The 25,929-nt window shown below is 40.5% G+C and overlaps 1 protein-coding gene across 1 annotated transcript in view; it reads left to right on the forward strand.

Moving 5' to 3' along the window:
- TBC1D22B (TBC1 domain family member 22B) overlaps window positions 1-25,929 on the forward strand; it is a 103,003-nt gene that overhangs the window by 49,785 nt on the left and 27,289 nt on the right. The window contains 3 exon segments of the mRNA XM_043963874.1: window positions 4,385-4,513; window positions 7,486-7,551; window positions 15,045-15,159. Of these exon segments, the coding sequence (XP_043819809.1) occupies window positions 4,385-4,513; window positions 7,486-7,551; window positions 15,045-15,159 (310 nt within the window).

Below are 25,929 nucleotides of genomic sequence, written 5' to 3' on the forward strand. Positions count from 1 at the left end.
GTATCTTTTGACCATTTCTCAATTGGGGAATGACTTGGATTCTTATAAATTTGATTTAGTTCCCTATATATTTTAGAAATGAGGCCTTTATCAGAAGTACTGGCCATAAAAATTGTTTCCCAGCTTTCTGCCTCCCTTCTAATTTTGGATGCATCGCTTCTGTTTGTACAAAAATTTTTTAATTTAATGTAATCAAAATCATCCACTTTGCATTTTATAATATACTCTATCTCTTGTTTGGTCAAAAACTGTTTTCCTTTCCAAAGATCTGAAAGGTAGACTATTCCTTTCTCTCCTAATTTACCTATGCTATCGCCTCTTATGTCTAAATCATGTATCCATTTTGACCTTATTTTAGTATAAAGTGTAAGATGTTGGTCTATGCCTAATTTGTGCCATACTATCTTCCAGTTTTCCCAGCAGTTTTTGTCAAATGCTGAGTTCCTATCCCAGAAGCTGGAGTCTTTGGGTTTATCAAACACTACATTACTAGTGTCATTTACTACTGTGTTTCCTGTGCCTAGCCTATTCCATTGATCCTCCACTCTATTTCTTAGCCAGTACCAGATAATTTTGATGACTTATAAAGGGTTTTAAAAGCCAAAATGAGGATTTTATATTTGATCCTGGAGGTAATTGACTTGGATTTACCTGGAGTTAATAGGGAGCCACTAGAATTTATTTGGAGGGGAAGGGATGGTAATATAGTAAGATCTGTCTTCTAGGAAAATAACTTTGGCAGCTGAGTTCAGGATGGATTGGAATGAGGATGTAGACTTGAGGCAGGATGCCAACCAAAAGGCTGTTATAATAGCCCTGATGTGAGGTGTCAGGACTTTCACCAGGCTGGCAGCTTTTGTGAGTGGAGAGAAGGAGAAATATGGGAAGAATACAGTGAAGACAGAAATGAAAAGACCTGTCGACAGTTTGGATGTGTGGATGAGTGCTTGTGAGTTCTGGGTGACTGGGAGGATGGTGGTTCCCTTGACAGTAATCAGGTAAATTTGGAAGATGGAAGGGTTTGGGAAAAAGATACGAACTCTATTTTGGACATGTTAAGTTTGAGGTGTCTACAGGACATCTGGTTCAAGATGTCCAAGATTGGGCAGCTAGGTGGCGCAGTGGATAGAGCACCGGCCCTGAAGTCAGGAGTTCCTGAGTTCAAATCCGGCCTCAGACACTTAACACTTACTAGCTGTGTGACCCTGGGCAAGTCACTTAACCCTGATTGCCTCACTAAAAAAAAAAAAACCAAACAAGATGTCCAAGAGTCAGTTGATGATGTAGGACTGGAGCTCAGAAGAAAGGATAAAGTGGAATATAGAGTGATCTGGGAATCTTCTTTCTCTTTCTTTCTCTCTTTCTCTCTTTCTTCCTTTCTTCCTTTCTTTCCTCCCTCCCTCCCTCCCTCCCTTCTTTTAAAAAATATGCTTCAATCTGCATTCAAAGTTCATCAGTTCTCTTGAAAGTAGATAGCATTTTCATCATGAGTCCTTTGGAATTGTTGTGGATCTTTGTGTTTACAGAGTAGCTATGTCTTTCGCAGTGGATTATCTTTATAATATTATGTACAATCATGGACCCCAGATTAAGAGCCTTTGGTGTAAAGGAAAGAGAGGATTCATGATAATGCCTTGGGGAGCACCCATAATTGGTGGGTGTGACTGGCAGTTTTAATGACATCCAAGTTGCTTTCCAGAATCATCTGACCAATTCAGTCTCACCAGCAGTTCATTAGTGTGCCTGTTTTCCTATAGCCCCTCCAACAATTGTCATTTTCATCTTTTGTTACCTTTGTTAATCTGATGAGCATGAGATGGAACTCTTCAGAGTTGTTTTAATTTACATTTCTCTTATTACTAGTGATTTGGAGCATTCTTTCATATGGTTGGTAACAGCTTGCCTTTCTTGAAAATGTCTCTTCATATCCTTTAACTACTGAAGATGTACCTACTTTTACAAGAATTACCTCATGCTCAAATTTACATGAGGGAAGCATAGAGATGAGTATGCTCATCCCTGAGAAGTAATTCAAGTAGTTAAATATTTTAATCTACTTTTGTCATTTACAGACTTTGAACAAATTTCTAACTTCTTTTTCTCTTTTTATTGATATCTCAATATACCTCCCAATATATTAACCTTCCCCCCCCCAGTCTTGAGGGCTATTCTTTTTAACACTTTGGGGGGGGGGGCGGCACAATTGGGGTTAAGTGACTTGCCCAGGGTCACACAGCTAGTAAGTGTCAAGTGTCTGAGGCCAGATTTGAACTCAGATTCTCCTGAATCCAGGGCCAGTGCTCTATCCACTGTACCACCTAGCTTCCCCTTAACACATTTTTTAAAGGGGGGGAAACTTAATTTAGGAAAACTAACCAACACATTAATCAAGTCCAACAGTTAATGCTGTGTTCCACCTGCATAGTAATCTGCAGATATGAGAGGAAGGTAACATTTCTTTTTTGTTTTTGTTTTTGTTTTTGTTTTTGTTTTTGGTGGGACAATGAGGGTAAAGTGATCTACCTAGGGTCACTTAGCTAGTAAAGGTAACATTTCTTAAATTTCCTCTCTTATGCCAGGCTCATTCATTGGAGTTACACACCATTCAGTTTTGGTTTTTGTGGTTGGTGGTGGTTTCCAATTACATTGTCATAGTCATTGTGCATGTTGTTTTCTTGTTTCTCCTTATTTCACTCTGCATCAGTTCATAGAAGTCTTTTTTGAAGTCTGTGTTTATCATTTCTTACAGTACAATAACATTTCCTTCTATTCATGTAACCACAGTTTTAAAAACTGTTCCATCTTTGATAGACATTTACATCGTTTCCAGTTCTTTGCTACGACAAAAAATGCTGCTAAAATATCTTGATGTATATCGCACCTTTCCCATTGTCTTTCTGACTTTTTATTTCCTCATCCTATTTTTAGTAAGAATAACAAAAATTATTTAGAAACATTTTATAATTTTGAAAAGCCTTACAAATGAATCTTCATTTAAAGTTGACATTTATTGAGTTTCCTCCCAGGCACCATAGTAGCTGTGCATAAACTTTCTAACCATGCACAATCCATTCATCTTTTCATTAATTTGCTCAACATTCATCCATTCGTTCATTTGCTCAGTATAACTTATTGAAAATGTACTTTTTCGGGGGTACCTAGGTGGTGCAGTGGATAAAGCACCGGCCCTGGATTTAGGAGGACCTGAGTTCAGATATGGCCTTAGACACTTGACACTTACTAGCTGTGTGACCCTGGGCAAGTCACTTAACCCTCATTGCCCCACCCAAAAAAAAAGGATTAAAAAAAAGAAAATGTACTTTTTTCAAGGGACTATGCTAGAGAATTCAGACAGCATTTGTTCTAAAGAAACCCACCATGAAATGTAATAGAAATGACTTAGAAACAAGGCTAGAGGACTTGAGGCAACTCTTTTTCCCTCTTGCTGATCTTCTCTTTACATCCCTGAAATAATTTCGTCCATTGCCTTTGCCACCTATGGTAAATTTTAAAGATCCACAAAGTGGATTTTAAAATTAAGGAAGATGGGGGCAGCTAGGTGGTGCAGTGGATAAAGCACCGGCCCTGGATTCGGGAGGACCTGAGTTTAAATCTGGCCTCAGACACTTGACACTTACTAGCTGTGTGACCCTGGGCAAGTCACTTAACCCTCATTACCCTGCAAAAAAAAAAAAGAAAAAAAAAGGAAAGGAAAAAAAAAAGAAAAAAAATTAAGGAAGATGGCAGTAGTGTTGCAGATCAGTGCTGAGAGTGAGATCTAAGCTGGGGGTGGGAATGAGAGGACTGGTGCTATGGCCAGGAGGGAGCCTGGGCCTGATGGAGGCTCATTTGAAGGTCTGGCTTTGTGTATTGGAGCTACTGTATCATTCAACTTCCTAACTTTATAATTCTGATGACATGCAGTTGAGTAGAATGTGACATAGGCGGTAGCAACTTTGAATTTCACTGGCCTAATGTGGCTCAGTAATATATGGGGAATATGTGTATGCCTCCAAAGTCTAATCATGGACTTTGGGAGGCCCCTAGCTTGAAGTTCGAACCCCCTCCTATGACCCACATTCAGTGCCCTGTTGTGCCAGCTAACTAAGCCTTGGAGTAGTTCCCAGCCCTACAGACTGAGCTCAATCCTAGAGACATAATAATGGATATTCTATGGAGGTTAGCACTGTTTAACCTAATTACCCTTGGATTTCACTGAATGGGAAGAAAAAAAAAACTGGGAGACCAGAAATTAAAAAGGATTAATCACCATCCTTTTGGAAGCCTTCCCTTCTTTCCTTTCACAATTTCTAGTACAATAGCAAAGCTAGAATAAGGTTATGAGCAATGCCTGTTCACCTCTGATCTGGGCTCCTGTCTGTAGGGATACCTCCCAGCCAACACTGAGAGGAGGAAGATGACTCTACAGCGGAAGCGGGAGGAGTACTTTGGTTTCATTGAACAGTATTATGACTCCAGGAATGAAGAACACCACCAGGATACTTATCGACAGGTATATTTACCATTTGCTGATTCTTCCTCTTCTCTCCTTAATAATGTACCATGTGGGGGCGGCTAGGTGGCTCAGTGGATAAAGCACCAGCCCTGGATTCAGGAGGACCTGAGTTCAAATCCAGTATCTGACACTTGACACTTACTAGCTTTGTGACCCTGGGCAAGTCACTTAACCCTCCTTGCCCTGCCCCAAAAAACAAAAACAAAATGGATTAGTTCAAATAATGTACCACATGCCCCAGACTGTTCTAGGGGATAGTCAAGGGGTTCCCAGATACCGAGGTCATCATCTCTTCGTATACCTATGGTTGAAAATTGCAGCACTATGACATTTCCTTCTTTCCATATCATATATTCTCCAAAGTGGGATCATGGCTTGGCCCCAATCAACCAAGTAGAGGATGGAAAGATGGAGTACATTCTCCTGCTCCCCCCAGCCCTCATAGGCTGTTTGGGGGCTTGTTTTCCTCTTCTTGTCCCCCAGCACTCCCCTTTTCTTACTCCTTCCTCCTTCAGAGGGAAGGAGACACTGGAAGGGAGGGGAGCACAGAACAGAGAGGAAGAGAAGGGAGTTTGGGGAAGAGAGAGGTAGAGGTGGGGAGGAACAGTCTCTGCTCTGAAGGTGGTCACAGTCCAGTGGGAGAATCAACACACAAACAACTACGTATAAAGAAGATAGAAACAGGATTAATTGGGGGTAGTCTCAGAGGGAAAGCACTGAGATTAAGGAGAACTGGGAAGACGTCTTGCGGAAGGTAGGCTTTAGCTGAGATTTGAAGGGAAGGTGGAGGTGGAGATGATCAGGGAAAGCCTTCCTAGCAGTTGAAAGTGCAAACTCCCAATGTTCTCTCTTCTGAGCCCAGTAGGGCCCTCTCAGGGCAATCATAACCTAACCCCCACCAGCTGTCAGGGACTATTGGGAAAATTTCCCTCTCCTTTACTCTCCTTCCCTTCCCCTGTCCCCCCCCCCCCCCAAAGAATAACAGCTCCCAGATCACTTCACAGACTCTCCTGCAAGGGAAGGTTCAGCCTGAGCTTCAGAGCAGTCCCCATTGACTAAGAACTCTGCCTCTCTCCTTTTCATTTGGGGTAGAACAAAGTGAGTCAGTCACCCAGGATGAGTAGGCACAGATGAGTTGTTATCTGCATTGCAGTTTCAATTCCATTATCATTTCCCCAAATCCAACCCCTCTTCTAAAATTCCCTATTACCAGATGGGTACCACCATCCTTCCAATCCCCCAGGTTTGCAGCCTCGGTATCATCCTCAGCTCCTCATTCTCCCTCACCCCACAGACCCAGACAGTCGTCAGATCTTGTCATTTCTGCTTCCACCACATCCTTTTCTTCCCTCTACTCACAGGTTCTCATTGCCTTTTGTCTGCACCAAGGCAATAATTTCTTCATTTTCCAGAATTGCAAATCTGACTTTATCATGGCCCTTCTCAATAAATTGCAGTTGCTCTCTTTTGATTATGGAAAACAAATATGATTTCATTTTTATCTTATTGTTTTATAATGTCTATTTTGTGAAAGTTTTATAATGTACATAATTAGTCTAATTATATATGTGTGTGTACATGTATGTATACATATATGTACTTTAATTTTAAAAAACCAATATACATGTATTGGGAGTCCCAAAATTTCTTAATGATGAGGTGTACAGCCAAAAAAACTGGAGGTCAATTGACTAAATCCCCTATTCAGCATTAGTATCAGCTTGTCCACAGCTGCTGTTGACAGTTGTCAGGACATTTGCTCTAGCTAACATGCACTGATGAGGTTTGGCAACAGCAGTGAGTTAGAGGAGTTACTCATGATCATAGTTGTAGAAGGAGATGGAGAAAGACTAGAGGAAGGAGCTGTAGCTTAAATTCAAGTGTGTCGGTTTCCATTTGTGCTTCCTTCCTTGCACATCTCAATACTCTGGGTCTTTCCTGTGCATTAATGATGTCTTGTTCTGTATGATAGTTCTTTTTGTACCTATCTCATACGCATTTTTAAAAGTTTACACTTTGGGGGCAGCTAGGTGATGCAGTGGATAAAGCACTGGCCCTGGATTCAGGAGGGCCTGAGTTCAAATCCGACCTCAGGCACTTGACATGTACTAGCTGTGTGACCCTGGACAAGTCACTTAACCCTCATTGCCCACAAAAAAAAAAGTTTACACTTTGGGATAGCCTATCACGGGGCTTTGAACACAGCAGGCATCAAATAGATGTTGGTTGAATTATTTTCTGAATTGTTGTTGGCCTCTTTTAGTGCTTCTGACACTTTTGTTTGTTAGACTCAGCATGGGGGATGTCCCTCATGCTCTCATCTCAGACAGAACTCCTGAAGGTTTCCCTTCCCTGAAGTGCTTCCACCCCTGGGAGTTGAAGGTGGCACTTGTTTCACAGAAGTTCTGCATGGTCTTTCCCCACCTCCTGCTGCTGCACTGACAAGCAGATGGGCTCCTCTTGGTCCCCTGTCAGGGCTACAGCTGCAGCCGTCACACCTCTTGAATCACAGGAGCTGTGACTGTTTTGACTGAGTAAGTCTGAAAAAGACATGAAAAGTGCATCTTTCTGGGTGCATGCTGCATCTGCATTGGTTAATGAGCTCCCAACATGATACATTCCAATAACACGTTGGAAAGACTGGCCAACAGGAGGAGCACTTGATTTTGTGTGGGTGTTGTGACTAACACTGTTCAACCCGTTCTTTATTTTACTTTTCAACCAGTCGTTACCCTGTAAATTCAGCTTATGTGTGCACTCTGGGGGAACCAATAGGCGTACACAGGGCTTTTTTCATGTTGATCAGCTGGAACAGGAATTTTCTGAGCTCTTCCAGAAAGGAAATGTCATTCCTGTGCATTAGCTTGTAATCAGCCCCTTGTGTTCAAGTCCTAAAATAACTCTGACAAGTGTAGACTGGCGACTGTCTTTGGCTTTGGGCCTAATTGAACATGACTCTTCTTTTTCAGATACACATTGACATTCCAAGGACAAATCCTCTCATTCCGTTGTTCCAGCAGCCACTTGTTCAAGAGGTGAGGCCTGCACTTGGACTCTTTTCCCACTGTTGTACTTCAAACTCCCACTGTTGGGCTTCTGTTGCTCTTCCTTTGTGCTCTTAAGATCTCTTCCTTTTGCAGCAAATTACATAGCTACAAATAGTAATGCTTTACATTTATATGCAGCTTCATACATTTCGATCCACTTTCATCCATGTTAATCTCTCATTTAATCTATAACTTATGTGAAGCAAAGATCTCCATTTGACAGGTGAGGAAACTCAGTCTTGAAGAGGTTAAATGACTTACCCACAGTCACAAAGCTAGTTAGAAGCAGGGTCAGGATTAGAACTCAGATCTTTGGACTCTTTTCTTCAGGAAGAGAGTGGAATCTGCAAACTAAGGCAGGTGAGTTGATTCTATTCTTGTAACAAAATTCCAGAACACATTAAAGAGGGTGTTTTGTGAAAAAAGAGCAAAGCATTAATTGCTAAAAGCTAATATGGCTTCATGAACGTGTTATGTTATATTAACCTTATTCCTTTTTTTGACAAGGTAATTAGACTGGAAGATCAAGGGAATGTTATAGATGTAACATTCTTATATTTTTGCAAAGCATTTGACAAAATCTCTTGTGCTGTCTTTTGTGGAGAGAAATGCGACAGATCCCAGATCCTCAGGCAGATTTGGAAATAGTTGAATGGCTAGACTCCAAAGGTCCAGTTGACTGATGATTTATTGTCAGCTTGGATGGATGTCTGTCTTGGAGGGTGTCCGAAGTCTGTGCATGATAGACTCTTGCCTATTATTTCTACCCATGACATGGATTCAGCCATGTTCTCAGATTTGCAGCTGACATGAAGTTGGGAGGGATAATTTACACATTGGATAGCAGGATCCAGAAGGGCTCTGACAGGTTAAAAAAATTGGACTTTATCTAATAATGTCATTTATTTTTTTAAAATAATGTCATTTAATGGGAATATAAATGGAAAATGCTGATCTTATGTTCAACAAAACAAGTGCAGGATAGGGAAAGGTATGGCTAGGAAATAGTGGTATCAGTGGACTGCCAGCTCAGGACGAGCTGCCAACCATGTGGCATGCTCTCCTAGATATCAGTCAGAAATGCCATGGGCAATCAATGAAGGGAACAGTTCCACCATGCTTTTTCCTGGTCCTGCCATAGCTGAGGTGTATTCAGTTTGAGGTATCGTAGTTTAGGAAGGCAGTGAACTGAAATGAATTCAAAAGAAGTTAAACAGGATGGTGAGGAGACCAGAACTAAGTAAGAGCGCTTAAACCTAGAGAAGAGAAGATTTCAGTGAGATGTGATGGCTACATTCAGATATTTGAAGGATTATGTGGAAGAGGATTGGGGCTTGTCCTATTGGGCCCCATCAGGCAGAACCAGCAGCACCAGGGGTCGGGGGACACTTCAGAGACTCAAAGTAAGACTCGGCATATGAAAAAATTTCCCAATCCAAGTGTAGCGAGACTCAGTGGGAACCTTCTCTCTGGAAGCCTTGAGGCATTCTTGACCAGTTTCAGGCCTCCCTGGAGGCCTCTACAGTTTCTTACCACTCTTAGTGATTCTTCTGTGGTTTTGTGTCTGAAGGGCCTGGTGTTCTTTTTATTGCATCAGGCTGAATGTAAGCATGTCCTAAGCCCACAGAAATATGTCTCTTTTTCTAGGGATTCACAAGACTCCAAATAAAACAAAAACACTACCTAAGAAAAACAGAGAGTTTTCCAGATTCCCCAACTTGCTCCCCTGCTCAACTCCCCATTGTTCAATCCCTTTCTTCATTCTGTATTTGTGATATATGTATTGGAGAGTCATTGTAATGTAATGGCATGAGCACTGAAAGAGAAGCCAAGAAGCCTGGGTTCATATCCAAACTGTGCTCCTGGTTAGCTTGTGATTGTGGACAAGTCATTTGATATCTCTGAGCCTCAGTTGTCTTGTCTGTGAAGTCAAGGTGGGAGGAAGCATTAGACGGTTTTCAGATGCTGTCTAGCTCCAACCATCTATTGAATCTAGTAACTCAGAGCCATATAACTGTGCATGTGTGCTTTAACACATGGTTCACATCTTCCTTCAAGCCTGGGAAAGAATTAAAGTTTTTTTGTTTGTTTGTTTTTTTAGTGAGGCAGTGGGGGTTAAGTGGCTTGCCCAGGGTCACACAGTTAGTAAGTGTTAAGTGTCTGAGGCCGGATTTGAACTCAGGTCCTCCTAAATCCAGGGCCAGTGCTTTATCCACTGCGCCACCTAGCTACCCCCAGAATTTAAGTATTTTCAAAGGCTTCTCTTGGTAACTAACCCAGAATGTGAAGGGAGAATCACAAACTACTCTTTCTTAACTTCTAGTATGCCACAGTAGGAGAGCACCCAGAAGAAGCAGGTGAATTAGCAGGCATTTATTAAGTACTTAGCATGTGCTGGGCACTGTGCATAGGCAATGAACCCCAAAAGCTTTAGGATCTGTCTCTGTTGGTGCAGAGGGTGACAGTGTGCTGTATGCAGCAGACCATCGAGTCACAGAGTTAGGAGGGACTTTCTAAGATCACATGGCTCCTTGTTCACAAGCAGAATGACAGCCACACCAGTGCATATGTTGTTCATGACCTTCTTTAGCGGTTCCATGATTTCCCACAGTAACATGTGTCTTGGCCTTCATTATCACCATATTTTTCTTGGATTTAGCTTAAATCCCCAGGATTACACTTTTGACCCCATTGCTGCTTTGTTCTGATTTCACTAGACAAAGAGAACTAGTACATCACCAGTTTCCATACCATAGTCTTAGATGTACTTTACTGTTAAAACAAAGTTTTATAATCAGTTCACCAATGTTCGAGGACTTATAAGGCATGCAGTACTTCATTTCTGTTCTGAAGAACATCATCAAGGTTGTGTATGGCCTTTGTGAAATTTGTTCCCTAATAGAAGTGTCAGGATTAATAATCAACATAAATAGAAATAAACACATCGGCTACAAGAATACTCCAGTTTAAAAGAAGGTATATTGGATTAACTGAAACATTTACTATGAGGTGGAGGCTTGTAGGTGGAAGAAGTGGGGCAGGGGAGTCTGTGGTGGAGAAGGGTGTAAGAAGTTATGTAAAAAAGCACCGGCCCAGGGGCAGCTAGGTGGTGCAGTGGATAAAGCATCAGCCTTGGATTCAGGAGGACCTGAGTTCAAATCCAGCCTCAGACATTTGACACTTACTAGCTGTGTGACCCTGGGCAAGTCACTTGCCCCACCTCCTCAACCCCCCCTCCCAAAAGAAGAAGTTATGTAAAGGTGGAAAGGCCTGTTAGGTCTGGGGGAAAATGAGTCACAGTCATTGGGAGAGAAGGAGGCCTGTGTTCAAGGTTTTTGTTTGATCCAAAGGGTGAAAGAAGCCATTGGGGGACTACAAGTAGTGGAGAACTGTAACTGAAGTGCTGGACACAGAGTCATTGGGCATGATGGCCCCTCAGCTCAGCAGCAAGACAAATGAAAAGAGTGAGAACTGAGCTTATGTTCCCTTATTCTTGGTGGAGGAGTGTTGACAAGAACGATGTTAACAGTTTCATCTTTCTAGGAAGATGTTGTACTCCACTCTCTTTGACATGTAGGGGCCAATTCAAAATTTTTTTAAAAATAGATGTTTAAGGGGCAGCTAGGTGGAGCAGTGGATAAAGTACCCGCCCTGGATTCAGGAGTACCTGAGTTCAAATCCAGCCTCAGACATGACACTAGCTGTGTGACCCTGGGAAAGTCACTTAACCCCCATTGCCCTGCTCCCCCCCCAAAAAAAGATGTTTATTTTTAGTTCCAAGTTCTCTCCCACTTTCTACCCTGCTCTCCCACCCATTGAGAAGGAAAGAAATACAATAGCTATTATATATATGAAGTCATACAAAGTATATTTCCACATTAGCCATGTTGCCTCCCTCTTGATTCCCCCCCAAAATAAGAAAAATAAAAGAAATAAAAATAGGCTTCAATCTGTACTCTAAAAACCATCAGTTCTCTATCTAGAGTCCTTTTTACTCATAGTTTGATCACTGCCAATACAGAATAGAAAGAAATTCCATTTAAAATAATTGTACATGTTATAAAATACTTGGGTCTACTTGCCAAGACAAAGTCAGGAACTACAATTATAAAATTTTTGACACAAAGTCGATTGAAAAAATATTAATTGCTCATGGGGGAAAAAAAAAGAAAAAAAAATCCTCATGGGTAGGCAGAGCCAATATTATGACAATTCTTCCTAAATTAATATACTTACTCAGTACCATACTTAATCAGACTACTGAAAAAATATTTTATAGAGCTAGAAAAAATAACAATTCATCTGGAAGAACAAAAGGTCGAGAATAAAAGGGAATTAATGAAAAAAATGTGAAGAAATATCCTAGGTATATGACTTCTTAAAACAATAATCATCAAAACAATCTGGTACTGGTTAAAAAATGTGTAGCTCAGTGGAATATATTGGGTACACAAGATACAGTAATAAATGACCATAGTGATATAGTATTTGATAAACTCAAAGATCCAAGCCTTTGGGACAAGAATTCACTATTTGACAAAAACTTCTAGGAAAACTGGTTAACAGTTTGACAGAAACTAGGTATAGACCAAGATCTCATACCAAGACAAGGTCAAATGAGTACATGATTTAGACATAATCACACCATAAGCAAATTAGGGGAGCTACCTGTCCGATCTATGGATAAGGAAAGAATTTATGACCAGACAAGATAGAGAACATTACAAAATGTAAAATGGATAATTCTGATTATATTAAGTTAAAAAGTTTTTGCACAAACAAAGCCAGTGCAGCCAAGATTAGAAGGAAAGCAGAAAGGTAGAGGGTGGGGGAGATTTTACAGCAAATATCTCTGACAAAGCCCTCGTTTCCCAAAAATATGTAGAACTGAGTCTGGTTTATAATACAAATCATTCCCCAATCAAATGAGGTGGTCAAAGAATATGGACAGGCAGTTTTCAGGCAAAGAAATCAAAGCTATCTATAGCCATGAAAAAATGCTCTAAATCACTATTGATTAGAAAAATGAAAATTAAAACAACTCTGAGGTACTACTTCATAGTTGTCAAGTTGACTAATATGACAGAACAAGAAAATGATAAATGTTGGAGGGTATCTGGGAAAATTGGGACACTAATGTACTATTGGTGGAGTTGTGGACTGATCCAAACATTCTGGAGAATAATTTAGAACTATGCCCAAATAACTATTAAACTGTGCATACCATTTGACCTAGCAATACCACTGTTAGGTCTGTATCTCAGATTTTTTTTTTAAAGGAAAAGAACCTATTTGTACAAAGATATTTATAGTAGCTCTTTCTGTAGAGGCAAAGAATTTGGCATTGAGAGGATGCCCATCAATTGAGGAATGGCTAAACAAATTGTGGTATATGATTGTGATGGAATAGTATTGTGCTAAAAGAAATGATGAGCAGAATGCTATCAGAAAAACCTGGAAAGACTTACATGAACTGATGTAAAGTGAAGTAAACAGAACCAGGAGAACATTGTCCACTGTACAGAGAACAATATTATATGATGATTAACTGTGAATGACTTAGCTATTTTCAGCAATATAATGATCCAGGACAATTTCGAAGAATTCGTGATAAAAAATGCTATCCACCTTCAAAGAAGGAACTGATGGAGTCTGAAATGCAGATTGAAGCATATTATCTTTCACTTTATTTTGGGGGTTTGGGGTTTTTGTTGTTGTTCTGTGTTTTCTTTCATAATGTGACCAATATAGAAATACATTTTGCGTGATTACACATTTATAGTCTGTATCAAATTGTTTACCTTCTCAGTGGGGGCAGGGGGAAGGAGAGAATTTGGAACTCAGAATTATTTTTTAAAATGTTTTAACACATAATTGGAAAACAAAAGAAAAAAATTTTTCAGAAGAGTTTGGGATTAGTATTATCATGTAATCCTACTACAGAGCCCTCCTTCACCTGTTATTTGCCTTGGGTTTGCCTCAGTGTCTTATGACTCACTCAGATTTCTAATATGTGGAGTCTTTGAATACAACTTGAATTCAATTTGCTGAATGGATCATTCAAGGTTGTCTAGTTAAGCTGCTTAATTTTACTGATGAGAAACTGAGACCCAGCATTGGGATGGAACTTGCACATGGTCATAGTTCAGTGGCAGAACAAGGACTGAAATTCAGGTCTTGTGAGTTCTGGATGTGTCTGTCTGGTCTCATAAGCATAGGAGCCAGAGTGAAACAAAGAACACGTGTTTAGACTGTTTTGGAAATTTGGAAATTGGAGAGTATAGGGGAAGGAGAGATGCCTTGGGCTGAGGTGGCAGAGGAGAGAGCTCCAGGACATTAGCACCACCTTCCCCTTCGCCCAGTATGGTTCTTTTCACTTGCAAAGGTTCTGTTATCCTTAGAGCCTTTCTCATTAATTCCCTGACTACATTCTTTGTCTTCAAATTCCCAACTTAAGGATTCAGTTGACTGTGATATACATGACTTCCCCTATGTATAGCTAGCTAATTTGGGCTACCTGCTTACTTATTCTGTAGTGAACATCTCTGATCTTCACTGTCCTCATTTGTAAAACAGGAATAATAGTTGCAGTACCTATCTTACAAGGTTGTTGTAAGTAAAGTACTTTGTCAATGTTAAATTGTTAAATATGAGTTGTTATTATTTTAGGTTCCTTTTCTCTGTTACAGTATGACTCATCTTTTACTTTATCTCCTATATACATGAAAAAGAGAAATGATCTTTGAGAAATCGAGCGTAAATACTCTTTGATACTCTTTTCAAAATGGAAATTGAATTTTAAAAAGTCAATTTTCAGGTCTTACATTGGTAAGAAAGGAATAGTCTGTTTGGTTAACTTACCCATTTCCCAGGCAAGTCTGAGTTTCATCCATCTAATGGAAAAAGCAATGGACTTGGAGTCAGGAGATCTGGGTTTTTCTCCCTGTTCCAATACTGTGTGACCACGTCACTGAAGCTTTCTGAGCCTCAGTTTCTTTATCTCCAAGAGGGGGATAATTTTGTAAGGAAATCTGTTTGTAAACTTTTAAGAGTACATAGCCATGGGGGCGGCTAGGTGGCACAGTGGATAAAGCACTGGCCCTGGATTCAGGAGTTCCTGAGTTCAGATCCGGCCTTAGACACTTGACACTTACTGGCTGTGTGACCCTGGGCAAGTCACTTAACCCCCATTGCCCTGCAAAAAAAAAAAAAAAAAAAAAGAGTACATAGCCATGTCAATTATTGTTTCCACCTTGTAGAGATTATCAAATAACCCAAGGAAGAATAGGTAAAATACCACTATAATTGAGAATTAGGTGAGCATCTTAGGCTTCCCAGTGTGAGTATATTGGTGTGCTAGTCCTTTTTCTTACCAGCACTAACCCTGCCAGGTGTGGGGGGGGGGGAGGGGGAGAGTACTTGGGAGGTGATGGTCTGTCAGGCTTTAACCCCACCGTTTCTCCTCTTTCTCCTTTTCATAGATCTTTGAAAGAATTCTGTTCATTTGGGCCATCCGACACCCTGCCAGTGGCTACGTGCAGGGAATTAATGACTTGGTCACTCCATTCTTTGTCGTCTTCCTCTCAGAATATGTGGGTAAGATGCACAAACACACACCACCTGGAACAATCATTGATTCTTTCTTTTACTCTTTCTGTTCATTCTTCTCCAAGGTACCAGCATTGATGTCACTACTATCTCTGTGTGTCACTGACAGCAGGTAACGCCTGTGCCGTTCAGTTTTACTGAGCCTGTTATAATATGAGTGTCAAGAAATTCCTCTCTTGGGATGGCTGCATTGATGCCACCTAAGGAAGCCTGCTTTTTCACGACATAAAAAAAAAAATCTGTTACTAACCACATAGATCTGTTTATGTTCTGCTATTTTGGGATTGCTTTGAACATGTCTTGAGCAAAGACCTTCACTTGTGATCATTTCAATTTTAAGCAGCAGACATGTCTTCAGTTTTCTGTTTTTCTCTTTGCTGGAAGTACTTCAGGCATTCTCATCAGTTCATAGGCAATTTCTAGAAATCAGAATGGACCCTGTGTGATGTATTTTCCCTCATTGGGAGAGGTAGAAAATTTGAGGCTATTGCCCAGGTTGCACTATGTCAGAGAGCATCATGATAGTGATATCAGCCCTGATAGTATAAAACTAACTGCTCAGGGCTCTGGAAATTAAGAAAGCTCTGAAATCAGGTAATAGGCTTAAAAGAAATTGATTAGCTTCTATATCTCATTTCTGTGACCTTTTAAGAAAACTGTCTTTTGGAACTTGACACCTTTAAGTATAGGATACAGTGTGACAGTTGTGTTCTCTTTGTCTTGTGCTGTGAGGAGAACAACACGGGATGGGGAATCAGGATATTCACATTCTTTTTCTTCCCATGGCATTCACTCACTGACTCTGTGACCTGGGGTAAGACACTTCCCTATCTGAGGTCTTGGACCAGATGATTTTTCTTAGGGCATCTACCTCTATGAGTGTTAAGTCAAGCAAAGGACATGAGAGAATATCAATAAATATTGATAAAGTTGGTGAAAATTTTGTGGATCAAATTAATTTTTATCATTTAATGATTTGAGAAAACTGTTCAAGGCCGATCATTAATGATAAGTATTTTTTTTTCCATTACATGTAAAGATAGTTCTCAACCTTTGTTTATACAAGCTTAATGATAATGTATTTTTATGTTAAGTAGCGTTTTTTTTTTAATTTTGAAAAATAGTCATATTGCCTCAGTGTGAGGAATGAATGGAGAGAGGCAGTATCTACCCTGTTGTCATATATAGCAAGACAGTCCCTGGCTAGGGGAATTTTTTAAAGTAAAAGATTAGTTTGTGATTTGATATAAGGGGAAAATTTTTAAATATTGTGTTAAATGCAGTAGCTTGGGTTTTATTGGGAGATTGCTTGGTGTAAAAGGGAAAATATCGAATTTGGGATGAGAGAAGACTGGTGCTTGAAATTCTGTTCTAACACTTAAAAGCCATATAACTATGGGCACGTTACTTGACATCTCTTATCTCTATGGCCTCGTAAGTGATAAAGTAATACATAAATGTGAGTTGCTCTTATGTCAGCTAGAATAATCGATCTATTTCTCACAATTCTTTGCTTTCTTTTTATGGCTTTATCCCACTGCTTAGGGTGGTGATTGTTTTCTGAAATAATACTCTAAGGATAGACCTAAGCATGTGTTACAGCATTTTTCAATCCCTATTTGAAGTTTGATTGCTGGTTTAAATGCTTAGCATCATTATTAAACTTGTTGGCATAAGCAGCTGAGGCACTGGTTCCCAATTAGATATTTGTGTTCTTTGCTAGTACCCTATATCATCTGTTTCAAATTTCCCTACTCTGTGTACTTGCAGTAATTTCTGGTGGCAGTTGCTTCATCCTGAATCACTACAATAAAATCCTTTATCTCAAAGCATGCCTGGCTTCTGCCATGTGAGAGCACACTCTTATTTCCATAAATCTTTGCTAAACTAGTCTTTGAAAGTAGAAAAGGACCAGCTGTCACTAAGGATTGGTCTACTTTGTATGGATAGCCAAACTTTTGACCAACTCAGGACAGTGGTACCTTACATTAATATAGCACTTTCAAGGGCAGCTAGGTGGTGCAGTGGATAAAGCACCTGCCCTGGATTCAGAAGGCCCTGAGTTCAAATCCAGCCTCACACACTTGACATTTACTAGCTGTTTGACCCTGGGCAAGTCACTTAACCCCCATTGCTTTGCAAAACAAAAATATAGAGAGAGCACTTTCAAGTCAACAAAATTTTTTACCTGTGTTATATCATTTGAGCCTCACATCCACACTGCGAAATGTGGGTATGGTTAGCCCTGAGGAAACTGAAGCTCAGAGAGGTTGAGACTTGCCCAAGAGATCACAAAGAGTAAGTGTTGGAGGTAGAGTTCAAGCACGAGTCTTCCTGGCTTCAAGACTAGCATTCTGTGTACTATACCTGACTGCCTGTCCTTGATGAGGTCTGTCAGAGTTTGTACCCGATCCAGGCAGCAGAAAATTAGCTTCACTAGAGAGACCCATAAGGATCAAATGAAGTAACATTTGTAAAGTGCTTAGCACAGTGCCTGGCTCGTAATAGGCACTTAATAAATACTTGTTTCCTTCCTCCTTCCCTTCTATCTTCTACCCAACTGGAAAATCCCTTGACAGAGGCTAAAATAGTAGTGAAAAGGGCACTGAATTTGGAGTGAGATACTGAGTTCCCATTTGGCTCTTTTGCTCTTGAATAGTCACTTAACCTCTTTGCCCCAATACCTTCTCTACCCCCAACATAGACCCAAGGTGGGTCAGGACCTCTGTGGTAGGGAACTGATATTGTTAGCTTTTTTCTGTTCTTCCTCATACCCCACACATTCATTCCCCAGCATCCACACACAGTGCCTGGCATATAGTCATCACTTAATAAAAGCTTTTTGCCTCTCATCCTGATTAGCACCATAACCTCTCCATTTTGAGATAGCTTAAGCTCAACTCTTGCTTTAGTTTTCTTGAGCATGGACAGTTCTGCAAACTGGAAACGTCTTCCTATATCGTAGAGCATTATAGGTGTCTGTGAGTGACCTCTTTGTCCTCGCCGCCTCCACTCTACCTGTTTTCCTTGCCTTTTCTCTCAAATAATACCCAAGCTCGCTTCGCGGTGGTATCATCTTGGGAGGAACAGATCCTGACTAAGAAAAGAGACAAAACGACTCTCCTTTCCAGGGCTAAAGCTAGGGCTAGCCTTCCAGCATCTGCTTGATGGCCCCTGCCCCAGGATAACAAATAGACAGAGCAGGTAAAGGTCCTTGACCAACCTCACTAGCTAGTGAGTGATAGGGCCAACACGAGAACGCCAGTTTGCTGGCTTCCTGAGGAAATCACACCCATTGATAAGGGGGCGTTTCAGGGTCATAAATCCTACACTTCTGGAGCTGAAGAGCTGTTTTGTTTACTGCATCGAGAGGTGACCTGTCAACTGGGGGTGCAGCCAGGTAATCACTAACATCTCTTCCACCTCGGACACTCATTGAGTTGTGTAAAGGGTGTTACTTGTATGTGAAGGGAGCCGGCATTTCTCCATGATCTCTGCTCTGCTCATCTTGTCTAATTCTCATTCTGTACCAATAGTTTCTCAGAATGTCTTTCTCCAAAGGCTCATCTACAGCATTTTACACTGACCCTATTCACCTAAAACTTAAATGCTAAAAGCACATAGGGTTTTAAGAAAAGTTACCCATCATCAGCCCTGCCATGAGCCCATCACCGACTATGCCAGCATCCCTGCTTTTTCTGAGACATGGCAATGAACCGGCTGCATTTGTGCCCATTGGTTGCAGTGTTCACAAGCCCTTTGTATTCCCATAGCAACTACCTCTCAAAATCAAGAATGACCAAGAATAGTGGCTGGTCTTAGAAGTTTGATGGGAAGGTCCCCAACAGCAGCTTTACTCACCCAGGCCTTCCCAGAGACCCAGATCTTTGGAGACCAGCCAGAGGGAGTATGCATATATGTTTCAGAGCTATTAGCCCAGCTGTGGACATCTTTAGGGATATGCTGTTTGGGAAGATGGCAATCGTTAGAACGGCCGGGCTGGTAACAGTGAGGGGAAACCACTCTGGACTTGTGTTTTGAAACTTCTATTTAAAAGAAAAAAGTTCAGAAAGGAAAAGGAGCAGGGCTTCTTTAAGGACATAAGTCAGACTTCCTCTAGTGGGCCTTCCCCAGTCAGGAATGCTTATCTCCCCAATTAAAATGGATACTCCTTGAGAACTGGAGCTTGGGTATCTTTGCCCTGCAATTGCTCTATACATGTTTATTGATGATGGGGAAGAACATGTAGCTGTTTTGGAGGGGAGTTGATAAGATTATATGCAAAATACTTTGACATGCATAGATGACCCTGGGCTGTCCTATTTTTAAGAGGTCACTGACTTGATTGAGGGTGTAGCATTTTGTCATTTGAGCAGGAGATTTCATAAGATTAGGACATGCTTGTTCTGCCTTGTGGGAGAGTACATGCTGTCATTTGGATCAGTGATCTAATATCTCATTTATCTCATTTTTTTCATACTACTATCCAGTGTGACATCAGTCAGTCTTACATCGGCTCATAAATGTTAGATATAGAAACTTCTCATTTTATAGATGAGGAACCTGAAGCCTAGAGTGGGCAAGTGACTTGCCACGGGTTATCCAGTTAATTAGTGGTTGGACCAGAGTCAGAACCTAGGCCCCCCTAACTCCCTGAGCATTGCTCACTTAAATGCTTATTAATGGAACTTAATATGAGTCAGCACATAATCATGGGTAAGTGGGGAACCAGCGACAGACCAGCATGGCCTGTAGCAATCAGAGCCTAGGAGCAAATGCTTCTGGCTCAGAGTCTGAAGAAGGCTCTCTACAGTTAGCAACTGCAGATTAGAAAGACGGTCTGTATGCAAAAAGACTGCAGGTCCCCTGTCCTGTCCTTAGCGCCACACTCCTACATGGGCAGTTCACCCTCAGTAGTATCTAATAACACAGCGCATGCTCAAGAAATGTGTCCTTCATATCGTAACCATCAATCAACATTCATGGCACCAGATCTGGTTCTGCTCTCTCTAATGACTTTTTCATCCAGGCTGCAAATGATTCAGGTATTTGTGTAAGGCTTCTCCAGGGTTCAGAGGGTCTGAGTGAACATAGCAACCCAACCAACCAACCCATAATGCAGGTTGCTTATGGTGACAGATAATTCCGTGTATGTCGGTCAGTTAACAAAATTATAAAGAACAATTTGCAAGAATAATATAAAATCATAGAGCTGAAGAGAACTTTATAGGTCGTTTGTTCAATCCCTGACTTGTATAATGAAGGCATCTAGGCCCAGAGTAAAGAAGACATGACTTCCTGTTATAAAGTTCCTCTTTCATATGAAATGGGGTTATCACCCTTATGATACATGATGACACTTATTTTATAGAAGTGTGTGTGTGTGTAAAATTATGCGTTATTCACTTAGAGCCGTTTTCCTTTCTGTGGTTAATATGATGACAGCTATTAAACACCCTCCTCCCAATTCCATCTCCGCCTGCTCCCCCTGCACTGTTGGTGGCAGTCTTTGAAAGATTTTGAGTTCCAAATTTTTCTTCCCTCCCCAAGATAGCAAGAAATCTGTATAGGTTTGCAATAATTGCAATAACGTAAAACATATTTCCACATTTGTCATGTTATGAAAGAAGAAACAGAACAAAAGGGAAGAAAAAACCGCAACCCCCCCCCCCCCAGTGAAAGTGGTATGGTTTTGGTGGGGAGGGGTTGTTGTTGGGTTTTTTTGGCAGGGCAGTGAGGGTCACACAGCTAGTAAGTGTCAAGTGACTGAGGCCAAATTTGAACTCAGGACCTCCTGAATCCAGGGCTGTTGCTTTATCCACTGCGCCATCTAGCTGCCCCCCAAAGTGGTATGTTTTGATCTGCATTCAATATTCCATTGGTTCTTTTTCTGGATGTGGAGAGCATTTTCCTTTTTTTTCCTTCCTTCTTTCCTTCCTTCTTTCTTTCTTTCTTTCTCTCTCTTTCTCTTTCTTTCTTTCTTTTTCTTTCTTTCTCGTGCAATGAGGGTTAAGTGACTTGCCCAGGGTCACACAACTAGTAAGTGTCAAGTGTCTGAGACCAGATCTGAACTCAGGTCCTCCTGAATCCAGGGTAGGTGCTTTATCCACTACACCACCTAGCTGTTGAGGAGAGCATTTTCTATCATGAGTCCTTTGGCATTGTCTTGGATCATTATATTGCTGAGAAGAGCTAAATCTAGCATAGTTGATCATTGCACAGTGTTACTATTACTGTGTACAATATTCTCCTGGTTCTGCTCACTTCACTCAGCATCAGTTCATATAAGTCTTTAGGAAAAGCACTTTCCTTGAAGGACCCAGCAGCTTGACTTCTTTTTGTCATATATTATTACTGCATTAATGTTATAGATTATAGTTCAATGGCGAAACTGGTTGTCATTACTAGGAATGGCCACTAGATGGCTCCAAAAGACAATGTCCTGCTGCACTGCCAAGTCAGCCAAATTTTATTCTGTAAGCCTGAAATAGAAGCAATTCTTCCCATCTGTGATCATTGATTTTTTTCCTTTATGCTCTTTTTTTTTTTAAAGGTAACCTCCTCATTGCTGGTTGGATTATAATGACCTTTCCCCTAAGCCTCACGTTTCATACCTCTTTAATGCATGGCTTTAGTATTTCCTATTACAAGTCACAGAGCACCCTAAGGTTAAGTGCTTTCCTCACCATGAGACATAGTACAAGTATTTTCTTTTTATTTTACAGATAAGACAACAGACTCAGCCAGGGAAAATGATTTGCCCAAGGTTGCATAACCAAAATGAGAGACCAAATTTGAACCTTAGTTTCCTGACTCCTACATCCATGGAACTCAGACCTTTGTTTTGGCTGATTGATTTCTCCTTCATGATTGTAAGATTTTTGAGAGCAAAGAGTATCTTATCTAAACTTTGTATCTCCCTCTGCACCCAGTGCTGTGTTCTGCTCAGGACCAGCTTATATAAATTATTATCAGACTTGGTGTAAGAACAAAATAAATAGTATGTATCAGTCATTACCTTTTTAATTCTGATCTCTGGTATGAAATGTTTTGCCAGAAAGACTAGCATGGTTTCTTTCTTTTTTTTAATGGTTTCTTTTGTTTGTTTGTTTTTTGCGGGGCAATGGGGGTTAAGTGACTTGTCCAGGGTCACACAGCTAGTAAGTGTCAAGTGTCTGAGGCCGGATTTGAACTCAGGTACTCCTGAATCTAGGGCCGGTGCTTTATCCACTGCACCACCTAGCCGCCCCCAACCACATCTTGATAAAAGGCACCATAGACACTGAAGCAGCTTAAACACCAAACCTATATGCACCAAGTAGTATAACACCTAAATTTTGGGTTTTTTTCACTTAATAGTATTTTCTTTTTTCTCTACATGTAAAAATAGTTTTTGACATTTGTTTTTGTAAGATATTAAATTCTAAATTTTTTCCCCTCTTTCCCTTCCCACCCCCTTCCCCAACACGGCAAGCAATCTGGTATAGGTTATATAGTACAATCATGTTCAACATATTTCCATGTTAGTCATATTGTAAAAGCAAAATCAGAACAAAAGGGAAAAACCACAAGAAAGAAAATACAAAAATACAACAAATAAAGTGAAAATAATATGCCTCGATCAGCATTCATACTTCATAGTTCTTTCTCTGGATGTGAATAGCATTTTCTATCATAAGTCCTTTGGAATTGTCTTGGATCATTGTATTGTTGAGAAGAGCTAAGTTTGTTGTAGTTGAGCATCACACAATGTTGCTGTTATTGTGTACAATGTTCTCCTGGTTCTACTCACTTCACTCAGTATCAGTTCATATAAGTCTTTCCATGTTTTTCTGAAATCTGCCTGACTAGCATAGTTTCTAAGTCATTATTGGATTATATTACATGACCAAATGAATGTTAAGATTGGTATTACCTTAGTTTTACTACATTTGTTGAAATGAATTAATATTTTCTCCATAAATACAAGTTGAATTTTTTTGTTTATCCTTTTTTTCCCCAGTAGTATATGGTTATCAGCTCAGTAACTCACATGTACAGAGATAGCTTTTTACACTTATAAAATACTTTACACATTATTTCATTTGATGTTCGGCACAATCCTGTTAAAGAGGAATAAAAATATTATTATTTACATTTTACAGAGGAGGAAATTGAGGCTGAAAGATTAAATGGGTTGCCTGTGATTACATTATCTAGTAAGTGTCAGAGCTAGTACTGGAATGTTGGTCTTCTTATTCCCAATCCAAGGCTTTTTCTCCAGTATCAGGCTGCCTTTAAACTCCCTAAAATGTTGCTATTAGTGGGATGCCCTAAGCTCCTTCACATTACATAGGTATAAAGGCAACACAGAGGCTCTCAGTTATGCCTCACTTTCCATATGGGATCAGCTCACCTCCTTTCCAATCAAAGATCTTTGAGTCTGCCCATCCCACCTTGGCAGGCTTCTTAGTTCTACCTGCTGCTGTATCCTCCTGAAAGAAACCTAGGGGAAATTCCCTAGCAGATGGCATGGACCCCCTCTGAAGAGTCTATAGGAAGACATGGATTAGAGTTGATCAAGATGAAAAGACATGGATGGATTGTGATTTGTAACCTTGTGTTTGTGTGTACATAAGTAAGAGTGTAGATCCGTATATAGACACATGAATAAGGGGTCTTATGATTGTTCTCATTATTTTTGAGGGGGAACTTCTCCCTGGTTTTGTAAATAGTTTGTGATAATTGGTTTGTTCTTAGACGTGGATTATATTTGTTGAAAATTAAAAGAAGCTCTGGTATTATTCATGACTTTTCAGCTGTTCTTAATGTAACGATTGGAATGACGCCAACTGCTGGAGACTTACTGTAGAAAAGTTCCACCATGAAAGGAAGGTCTTTGAGGGCAAGAACATGCGTCTTTTCTTTGGTGTCAGGAAGTGACGTTTGCTAGTGGGAGGAAGAAGGAAGAGACTGGCACTCGGTCTCGGGCTCTTTTCCTGGGGACTCCGGTGAAGAGCGGAGCTAGAAATGTGCTCTCCCTTTAATAGATAGATGAATGTAGGCCTTTCTCTCTCTTTACCAAATTCTTATTCTCCTTAATAAATCCTTAAAAGCCTAACTCTTGCTGAAGCTTATAATTTATTGGCGACCACTCATTAGATATTTTAGACAGAATAGCTAGAATTTTAGCCCTTAACATTAAGAAGTCTTATATGTTTTGAATTGGCCGTCAAAACCAGAGCAAATCATTCTCCCTTAACCAGATCACTTCGTGTATCTGCTTTCAAGTGGAGATCTATGGCATAAGCTTCATATAGTTGGAAAAACAATGACCTGAGGGAAAAGAACTGCATTCTAGCAACAGCTTGATTATGTATTAATTTCGTAACTTTAGGCAAATCACTTAATTCCTTTGAACTGTTTACTCATCTATAAAATGAGAATAATGACCGTTTTGCCTTCCTAGGTACAATTGGCAGTTGTGAGGATTAATGAGAAGAATGTATGTGAAAACCCTTTGTTAATGGTAAATAGATGAATAAACTATAGTATCCTCATTAAGTAATGGTTACAGACTTAATGACAAGGAATTTTGGAAAGAGGCGCACATGCTTGTTTTATTCCTTCAAAGAACTGTATGTTAACATAACAAACTGATAATTAGTGTACTATATAGACAATGTAGGCCTTTTCCTAGACAGGTTTACAGGCCAGTAAATAGAACACCAAATAAGCACATAATAATGATGGTGTTTATGTTATGATCATGTATCAAGAGAATGAATCCTTTAAGTGTTACTGGTTTGTTGCTGCACTTGTTCTTTGATGGTAGAGGAGTGGTACCTTCCACTCAGGAATGATCATTCTCACTCCTGGTCATACTCTTCACATCCCAGCAGCTCTAAACCCTTGTAGGTCATGATCCAAACCCCAATCCCTATTTTCTCTACCCAGTTTCTCATTCCCATCCCCCTCAGCTCCCCCTCACCCCCAAGTTTCATCCTAACTACACACAGTTCTTCCTCTGTGCCCTTTAGAATGCCTGTTCCATAGGCAACAAGCTTCCCTTCATCTTAAATCTTTTCCTCTTCCTCTCCTATCTGCTCGCTCTTACTGAAGCTTGGTTTTATCCTGATAACTCAGCCTCCCTGGCCACACTTTTCAGTACTGGCTGCGTTGAGTCAGGGGAAGTGGAATACTCTTTGCTCCCCATTGCCACTTCCAAGTTCTCCTCCTTCCTCCATCACTCAGTAACCTTTATTTCTTTGACATTTATGCTATTCATATCTACTACCCTATCAAAATCCTGGTAGCTAGGGGCAGCTAGGTGGCGCAGTGGATAGAGCACCGGCCCTGGAGTCAGGAGTACCTGAGTTCAAATCTGGCCTCAGACACTTAACACTTACTAGCTGTGTGACCCTGGGCAAGCCACTTAACCCCAGTTGCCTCACTAAAATCAATCAATCAATCAATCCTGGTAGCTGTTGTCTATGAACCCCCATCATTCCCCATCCATCCTCAATAATTTCAATACCTAGCTTATAATTTTTCTCCCCATGCCAATTCCTGCACTTATCCTAGGGAACTTCAACATACATATTGACTTCCTTAAAATATGCTAGCCGGGGGCGGCTAGGTGGCACAGTGGATGAAGCACTGGCCCTGGATTCAGGAGTACCTGAGTTCAAATCTGGCCTCAGACACTTAACACTTACTAGCTGTGTGACGCTGGGCAAGTCACTTAACCCTCATTGCCCTGCAAATTAAAAAAAAAAA

This window comes from Dromiciops gliroides, chromosome 4, assembly GCF_019393635.1.
Source record: "Dromiciops gliroides isolate mDroGli1 chromosome 4, mDroGli1.pri, whole genome shotgun sequence".
NCBI classification, from domain to species: domain Eukaryota; kingdom Metazoa; phylum Chordata; class Mammalia; order Microbiotheria; family Microbiotheriidae; genus Dromiciops; species Dromiciops gliroides.